The sequence below is a fragment of the Equus quagga genome, chromosome 4 (genome assembly GCF_021613505.1).
Source record: "Equus quagga isolate Etosha38 chromosome 4, UCLA_HA_Equagga_1.0, whole genome shotgun sequence".
NCBI lineage: Eukaryota > Metazoa > Chordata > Mammalia > Perissodactyla > Equidae > Equus > Equus quagga.
The window spans coordinates 140,389,839-140,399,605 of NC_060270.1; the positions used below are offsets into that span (position 1 = coordinate 140,389,839).

Sequence of the window (9,767 nt, forward strand, 5' to 3'; positions counted from 1 at the left end):
ACAAGTTATCAGAAAGTTGATAAAAAATTTAGTCATCTGGGCTTCGGTTTTGGAAACAAACTGCTTTTTTAGGAGACGTGTAGCTCTCATGTCTACTCCAGCTCACTGGTTGATTCAGTAGTTCATGGCAGCCTTGTCTATTTTCATAATTATTAGAAATAAGAGTGGGTGGGACTTGAGAATGAATTTCTGTTCTCTGATATTATCATGGCTGTTTTCCTCATGGAAGTAAAGAATTGTTGTGATCTTGACATTTCTCTTTTTTTCAGTATGAGCGTTCAAGGACAGTAGCTGTCTGGCTTTGGTTATTCAAGATGCAGAACAGACGAGCATATTGCAGCTATTGCTGTGCGCACTATGATAACCTGGAACAGGTAGGAAGATCCTATTCACGTGGTTATATCTCAGGAGACTTACTTGTAACTTTCTCTTCTTTTACATTTTATTAAATTCATTTATTCATTCATCGAACAGATCATTCTGAGAGTCCACTAGTGCACAGACACTCTAGGTTCTGGGGATGTGACCATGAACAAAACAAGGTCCCTTTATTCGTGAAGGTCACATTATAGTGCATTGAGACGGAAAAGATATAGTTGTGTACATTAGTGCATAATATGTTAGATTGTAATACATGTCATGAGGAAAATGAAATCCGAAAGGCAGTGTAGTTTTAGGTAGGATGGCCAGGTTGGGTTAAGGAAGAGACGTTTGAGTTGAGATTTGAGTGAAGTGTGGGAGCCAGGCTTCCTTATCTCTGGGGAAGAATTTCTAGGTGGAGGGAAGAGAGAGCAAGGACAGAGACCCCAAGGCGGAAGGGTGATTGGCATGCTCAGCAAAAACCAGGAGGCCAATGTGGTTACAGTGGAGGTAGGCTGGGGGGTGGGTGGTAAGTGGTAGGTGAAGAATTCAGAGAATTAGATTCTGTAAGACAATGTAGGATGAGGTAAGGACTTTGATTTTTTTTTTTTTTTTTGAGAAAGATCAGCCGTGAGCTAACATCTGCTGCCAATCCTCCTCTTTTTGCTGAGGAAGACTGGCCCTGAGCTAACATCCATGCTCATCTTCCTCTATTTTATATGTGGTATGCCTACCACAGCATGGTGTGCCAAGTTGTGCCATGTCCGCACCCAGGATCTGAACTGGCGAACTCCAGGCCGCTGAAGCAGAATGTGCACACTTAACCGCTGTGCCACCTGGCCGGCCCCAGGACTTTGACTTTTATGCTTTGATGCACAGAAGTTTTAAATTTTGCTTGAGTTGATAACTTTTTTTTCCCTTTGTTGCTTGTGATTTTGGTGTCATAAAGATTGGCTAATCCAAGGTCATGAAGACATATGCCTGTGTTTTCTGCTAAGAGTTTTACAGTTTTAGCTCTTACATTTATCTTTGATTCTCTTTGAGTTAATTTTTGTGTGTGATGTGATTTAGTTATCTCCTAAAGCACTATCTCCAAATACAACCACATTGGGGGTTAGAACGTCAATCTAGGAATCTGGGGGGAACCCAATCCAGTCTATAGCAATTACGTTATTGAGTTTCAGATGGTAAACCAATTTTGCATTTCTGGGATAAATTCCACTTGGTCATGGTGTATAGTCCTTTTGTATGCTGCTGGATTTAGTTTGCTAATATTTTGTGGAGGATTTTTGCATCTATATTCATAAACAATATTGCCTGTAGCTTTCTTTTCTCGTGATGTGTCTGGTTTTGGTGTCAGGGTACCCCTGGCTTCACAGAATGAATTGAATAGTATTCGTTTCTCTTCTCTCTCTTTGTTTTTTTAAAGATTGGCACCTGAGCTAACAACTATTGCCAATCTTTTCTTTTTCTGCTTTATCTCCCCAAATCCCCCCTGTACATAGGTGTATATCTTAGTTGCAGGTCCTTATAGTTGTGGCATGTGGGACGCCGCCTCAATGAGGCCTGACGAGTGGTGCCATGTCCGCGCCCGGGATCCGAACTGGCGAAACCCTGGGCCACAGCGGAGCGTGTGAACATAACTACTTGGCCACGGGGCCGGGCCCTCCTTTCTCTTCTTTTTGTTGGAAGAGCTTGTGGTGCATTGTGTGTGGAGATTTTGAAATAACTGTTCAGGGTTATAGTAGCTGCAGTTTTCTGACCAGGATTGTTAACTGAGAAGAGGCCCAAGTTTGTCCTCAGGGTCTCAGCTGTGCAATTGTCGTAGGTGAAGTAGTAATACGGGAAGTTCTGGTTCTGCTGGTGCTGAATTGTCTCATCTCAGATGAGATGTAAAACAAGTTTATAATATGCAAAATTCTGCTCTTCAGTGGCATTTGTTTTGTTTAATTATCTAATAGTAATGACTTCAATTCATACCAAGGAAAAGGTTTTATTGTGATTTCCACACCTCTGCCTTTTAATTAATTAATTTATTTTTGAAGATTGACACCTGAGCTATCTTCTGTTGCCAATCTTTTTTTTTTTTCTTCTTCTTCTCCCCAAAGCCACCCAGTCCATAGTTGTATATTCTAGTCGTAGGTCCTTGTGGCTCTGCTATGTGTGACGCCACCTCAGCATGGCCTGATGAACGGTGCCATGTCCGCGCCCAGGATCTGAACCAGCAAAACCCTGGGCCGCCGAAGAAGAGCGCACAAACTTAATCACTCAGCCCTGGGGCCGGCTTCACCTCTGCCTTTTTAGAAAGAAATATTTTTTAATGCTGATTATAAACATGAAGAGGCAGATAATAAAACTCAAAGCTCTCTTTATAATTTCTCTCTTGATTGCTAACTTATATCGTCACTTGACTTGAAGATTATTTGTTGAATGTTTGATAATAATAAAACGTTAATTCTTTGTAAGTTCTTTTCAGTATAATTTTTTTTTTTTAAATATAAGGCTTCAGTGCATAGTTGTGTATCCTAGTTGTTAGTTTTTGGTCCTCTATGTGAGCTGCCACCAGAGTATGACAGCTGGCAGATGGATGGTATGGTTCCACCACTGGGAAACAAGCCCAGGCCATGGCAGTGAGAATGCCGAATGTTAACTGCTAGAACACCAGGGCTGGCTCAGTATAATTTTTTTTCTTAAGCTTTAAAATAATAATTTGTAGACATCTGGATACTCCTGCACTAAATTGACATTTAAAAAGACTTTGTTAGTGACAGCCAAGGTAATTTGGACTAACTACAAAAGCTTAAAAAACAATGTTTCAAGTTTTTGGAGAGGTGTTGAGGTAGTGAAGAAATATGGGTCCCCGGTCTAGCTGAATATTCAACAGAAACAATAGAAGCCAAAAGAAAGAAAACAACTACCAACTGAGAATTCTATATTCAATAAGTATATACTTTGAGAAAGAAGGTGAAATAAAAATATTTCAGAAAACAAAAATTAAGGGAATTTGTCATCAGCAGACCCCTATTAAAGGAAATATTAAAAGGAATTCTTCAAGTAGAAGGAAAGTGATTCCAGTTGGAGGCTCAGAGAGATATGGGAAGGAATGAAGAGCAATAGGCAGGTAAATAAGTAGGCGTTCCAGATAAATAAGGCCGTGTGGGGCTCACAGCAATGGCATGTAAGTCGAAAGAGGAGTAATTTGAATTAATGCTTAAGGACCTTGCATTGTTTAAGAAGAGAACAAAAGTAACAAGTAATTTTAGACTTGGATAGGTCAGGGTTGCTTGTTATAACCTGTCACCACTACTAGACTGGGAAAAGAATGTTTAACTAACTACCAAGTTAACAAAGAGGGAAAAATTGGAATAATAAAATACAATCCACAAGAGGGCTAGAAAGAAGGAAATAAGGACATTGTTTAGGCAAGAATACTAAAAACAGATTTAAAAATAAAAGCAAAGATTAAATCCAAATTATCAGTAATATATTAAGTGAAAGTAGACTTGATGTTTGAATTAAACCATGAACAACATTTTATCAGTAGTCTTAGCCAAGAAAATAAGGAAAGAAAAAAAATGAAAATGATAAAGATTAGATAAGAAGAATTAAAACTTCTTTTTTATTTGTATAAACTGTGATTGTGGACGTAGTTTCTCGAGATATTTTTAGGATTTTCTATTAGAATTGATAAGTGAGTTTAAAAAGCTTGTTGGGCTGACATAAAAAGAAATTTTATTTTTGTATACAAACACTACATAGAAAACAAGATTTTAAAAAGATATTTACAACAGCATCAAAGAACATCAATTCCTAAGGTATAAATATAATGAAATATGTATAGGATCTTTATACAGAAAACTATAAATATTGAGAGAAATGTAAGAAAAATTAAATAATTCATGTGATATACCATGTTCATGGATAGGAAAAAAAATCAATATTGTAGACATGTCAGTTCTGCCCAAACTAATATATTGATTCAATGAAATTCCAATCAAAATTCCAGCAAAGTTTTTTTTTAAATAAAAATTAAGCCAAGTCTAAAAATATATATAGACATGCAAAAAGCTAAGAAGAACCAGGATAATCTTAAAGAAGAGCAAAGTCAGAGGACCTTCTGTACGAGATATCAAAACTTATTATTAGACTACAATCATTAAGACATTGGTGCAAAGTTAGAAAGATCATGGAAATAAACCAGAAACAGACAAATATATGGATATTTGATTTGTGAGAAAGGTGGCACTGAAGAGCAATGAGGACAAGACTTTCTTCAATAAATGATACTGGATCCATTGGGTATCCACATGCAGGAAAAAATGAAACTTTATTGCTAAATCATCCTGGATACAAAAATCGATTCCAGGTAGGTGGTAGATGTAAATATTGTAGGTAAAACAATAAAGTTTCTAGAAACATGTAGGAGAAAATCTTTGTGACTTTGAGGTAGAGGGAGATTTCTTAAACTGGTCACAAAAAGCACTGACAAAAAAATTGGTGAACTGAACTGCAATAAAATTAAGAAACAATGGAAGATGATTAAGAAAGTGAAAAAGCATGTTGTAACTATTCCTAGGGAAGATATTGGATTTACTTTGTGTGTGTATGTGTGTGTGTGTGTTTGTGCACATACCAATAAAACTTTATTTATGAACACTGAAAAAAAAAAAGAAGGTGAAAAGGCAAGCCACAGAGAGGGCGATGATACTTGAAACACATGTAATTGAGGAAAGAGCTTGTGTCCAGAGTAAATGAAGGATTCCTATGACTCACTGGAAAAAAAGAGAAAATCCGTTTGAAAACAGGAGGAGACCTGAACAGACACATCGTGAAAAAGGATCTTCAAGTGGCCAGTAAACATGAAAAGCCATCACAACAATCGCAAATTAAAGCCACAACGATATAACTTCAACCTCCCTCTACAATAGTTAAAATTATAGAGATGGACAGTGGCGAGTGCTGGTGAGGAAGCAGAGCAGTGGAGACTATGATACCCTGCGGGTGGGGGTGTAAATTCCAGCCACTTTGGAAGACTTTGGCGGTGAGTGCTAAAGCTGAACATACGCAAACCTTATGACCCAGAAGTTCCACTCCTAGTAATATACTCCACAAAAATCCGTGCATACGAGCAGAAAAAGACACATATAAGCAGGTTCTTTGCAGCATTATTTGTAATAGCCAAAAGCTGCAAATGACACAAATATCCATCAAGAGTAGAATGAATAAATCAAATACGGTATATTCATACAATGGAATACTATACAGAAATGAAGAAGAACAGATGACAGCTATTATGGATAAGTATCACAGATCAAGTGTTGAGTGAAAGAAGCTGAATGCAAAAGAAAACAGAACGTATGACTCTGTTACCCAGCAGGGGCTCTCTGCCCAGTGTGCATGGAAGCCAATACTATGACACCAGCTTTTGAGAAAAGAAAAAGGCTTTATTGTGAGGTCGACTGGCAAGGAGACAGGAAGCAGGGCTCGAATCTGTCTCCCTGGTCCAGGGTTTGGGCAAAATTTAAGTTGGAGTTAGAGAAAGAAGATGATTGGGTAGTCTCGAATCAGTCCATATATGGTCCTCAAGCTTCTGGAAGCCAGATTTTCCTTGCAGAAGGAACTTCTCCCTTTGTAAAGGGCTCTGGTGGCAACATTTCTGAAGATTCTTGGTTCGGGGGTCATCCTGGGCCTGTGGGTTCCCACCTGGCACATGTGCAGTGCTGTCTCTGTTATTGAGGAAGATTTGATTAATCAACAACCTCTTTTAAGGAAGTAAAACTAGTTTAAGCTGGTCAATGATTTATGTGCTGTTTCAACTCCATTTATATAAATTCAGAAACGTGCAAAACTGATCCGTAGTATTACAAATAAGGATAATGGTTACTTTGGGGGGAGAGGAAAGGAATACTAGATGGTAACGGGGCTTTGGAGGGACTCTGGCTGCTTGCTAGTTCTTCCTGGAGAGACGGTTCTGGATATTCTCACTTTGTGATAGTTTATTGAACTGTGTACATAGGATTTGTGTACTTTTCTGTAGGTGTGTCGTATGTCAATTGAGAAAATTGACAGAAACCGCCTCCTTCTTCTGGGCTGTGTAGGGTGGCGTTGACTGTAGTTTATGTAGGTGCGGTTCTCCGTTTGCGTTGTTTTTAAGTTTCTAGCCAGGCAGAGGGGACCAGATGGGATTTTGACTGAAGCTTTAGTTGTTACCTTGCGCGTTTGTCCCCTTCATCACGGGCAGGCTGGCTCTGCTGACGGGTCCCTGACGAGGGGAGCTGTGTGGCTGGAGCATCCTGAGACGCTCGGAATTTAGATGGTTCCTGGGACTAAGGCAGCCCGAGAGGGGCCCCTGAGTCAGCATGGAGGGAAGTAATTCCAGGAGTGGGAATAGTGCTCAGGAGCTAGCAGCCTAAGTTCTCTCGACACCTTGCCTTGGTGTATAAAACATGACTTTCCCCAAGTATTATTAAATTAAAACTTGTTATTAAATTGTTGTAAATAACTTAACGTTAGAAACATGGCATTAGCACCGCGTGACACAACGAGAAGAGAGAGCTTTCGATCGAGACAGACTCGGATGGAAATCCTGTCTTTGTTACTTGCTAGGTACACAATTTTGGCAATTCACTCTCATTCTTTGTGTTTTAATCTCTTCATATCAAAATGGAAACAAGATTCATACTCAGTGAGCTTGCTGTGTGCACGGAACAGCACTGGCTTGGATGTGGTGTAGGCGCTCAGTACGCGTGAGACTCCTCTCCCAGCCCCAGGGGGTTCCTAAGTAATGCTAGTGAAGGCAGAGTCTTCCCAACTGGGAGGAAAATTGCAGTAAATTACAGACCATGGAGACAATTGCAGAAGATTTTAGTGTATTTATTCCAATATTCTGTTTAAGTCAGGATTTTAAATTTCTGAAGGAAAATGATGGCCTCTTTGTGAATTAATCTTTGGCTTTTTAAAATGCAGTGATCCAACCCTTTATTCTCTTTTTAACATATTTTTATTATAAAAACATGTATAAGAATTTAAAAATTATTCATAATCATGCCACATATTCTCTTCCTTCTATTTCTCTGTACATTTTTTTTCCAGTGAGATTGGCCCTGAGCTGACATCTGTTGTCAGTCTTCCTCATTTTGCTTGAGGAAGATTGTCGCTGAGCTAACATCTGTGCCAGTCTTCCTCCATTCTGTGTGTGGGATGCTGCCAGAGCATAGCCTGGTGAGCTGTGCGTAGGTCCATGCCCGGGATCCGAACCCATGAACCCCAGGCCGCTGAAGCAGAGTGTGCAAACTAAACCACTGTGCCACCAGGCCAGCCCCTACTTCTCTGTACATTTTTAAGCTACAGTTTGAGATGAAAGTGCACATGTAATTTTTACATCCCCTATTTTTCTCTTAATATGTAATATTTCTCCATGTTATTCAAAATTCTTTGTGTTATTTTAGATAGCTGTATAGTATTACGTCTTAGGGCATGTTATAATTTAAGGATTGTACTGTTAGACACTTAGGAGATGTCCTGGCTTTTGTTATCATGCAGTGATAAGCATCTTTTTTTTGCATAAATCACCCACATTTAAGATGATTTCCTTAGGAGAGATTTAGAGAAATGTAGTGACTAAGGGAAATGTAATATCTAAGGGAAAGATACTTTTATGGTTTTTAGATGCATATTTTAAAATTGTTTTATAGAAAGGGTATAGCAATTTATACCTCTGCCAGGAACATATAAATAAATCCATTTTGTGAAACTCTCGCTACTAATGAGTACTATCCATTTAAAAATGTTCGCTTTCTTTTTTCTTTATAGCACACATCCAGTGCTCAGCACAGATACTCGACCACACAGAGCAGACAGCGCATGGGTACCGCTAGTTTGATGGAACGTTTCTTGCAGGATGTACTGCGGCACCACCCATATCATTGTCGAGAAAGCAGGTAAAGTACTGAATGGAATAATAGTACATAGTTATATATATGTAACATAGTTATATGTTACAGTACATGTTTGGGTAACATTCCAAGACTTTGTAAAATGTATCTTTTTCTTTTGAGGAAGATTAGTCCTGAGCTAACATCTGCTGCCAATTCTCCTCTTTTTGCTGAGGAAGACTGGCCCTGAGCTAACATCCATGCCCATCTTCCTCTATTTTATATGTGGGACGCCTGCCACAGCATGGCTTGCCAAGTGGTGCCATGTCCGCACCTGGGATCCGAACTGGCGAACCCTGGGCCGTGAAGTGGAACGTGCAAATTTAACTGCTGTGCCCCCGAGCTGGCCCCTGTAAAATGTATCTTTGAATCAAAGAATATAAAGTGAAATTTTATCTAGTAACTTCCTTTTGCAATATTTTTTTAGTTTTCCCAGCCTAAGTAACAAATTTCACTATAAATACATTATATGCAATTTATATACAATGTGTATACGTATACACCAGTAGCATCTGAGAGAGCTCATTTCCTGTCACTCTTGACACACTGGGAATATCATCTTCTTTTTTTGTCCCCTCTAACATAATAGGCCAAAAAAGTGATCTCTTAATTAACTTTTATTTATTTATGAGTAAAATAGAACTTCTCTCTTTGTATATTTATTAGCCATATGTGTATCCTATGTGTTGTTTGTTCTTATACTCTGCCTATTTTTCTATTGAATTGTTTGTACATTTTGGATCTGTATGCAATATTTATGGTGAATAATCTTTTGTACTTTAAATATGTTGTAAATATTTCTCAGAGTCTTTCATATGTCTTTCAACTGTGTATGTTGTCTTTTACTATGTAGAAATTAAACGTTGCGGCATAATCAGATCTAAGGGGTATTTTCCTTTATGTCTTCTTTCATGTCTTTTTCTTCATACCTTTGTTTTTTGTTTTAAATATTTTTAATCTTCCTGGGATTTGTTTTTATATGTGGTGTGAGGCAGGGCTTCTACTTTTTTAAGTAAATGTATATTAATTATATCCACTGATATAAAATGTCACCTATAGCATAAACTAAATCCTGTATTTGTGTATCTGTATCTGTATGTCTATTTATATCTATATTTCTGATTTGGAATACTGTATTCTTTCCTTGAGTTTTTTTAATCCCATACCAACACCACATAATTTATGTTTATAATCTTTATAACATAGAGTTTTTCTTTTAAATTTTTTCTCTCTTCCCCCCTTGTCTAGACATTGTAGATTTTCTATTGTTTTAGCCTTCATGAAACACAGCTCTTGCTTTATTTTTGTTTCCTATTTAGTGGTTTTTCTTTTTCTTAATTTATTTCTTTGACTTTCTTGAGGGAGGATTAGGTTATTTTTCTATCTTCTTGAATTAGGTACTCATTTGGTTAATTTATGTTTACTAATTCTTTTTTTTTTAATTTTAATTTTTTGATGAGGTAGATTGGCCCT

At 37.9% G+C, this 9,767-nt stretch overlaps 1 protein-coding gene across 4 annotated transcripts in view; it reads left to right on the forward strand.

The window, feature by feature from the left end:
- ZDBF2 (zinc finger DBF-type containing 2) overlaps positions 1-9,767 on the forward strand; it is a 41,681-nt gene that overhangs the window by 18,552 nt on the left and 13,362 nt on the right. For 3 of the 4 annotated variants that reach the window (XM_046657656.1, XM_046657655.1, XM_046657654.1), the window contains exons 3-4: positions 270-374; positions 8,173-8,300. In XM_046657656.1, coding sequence (XP_046513612.1) covers positions 315-374; positions 8,173-8,300 — 188 coding nt within the window. In that variant the 5' untranslated portion in view covers positions 270-314. The remainder of the gene's footprint in view (positions 1-269; positions 375-8,172; positions 8,301-9,767) is intronic. The other variant, XM_046657657.1, reaches the window with a different exon arrangement.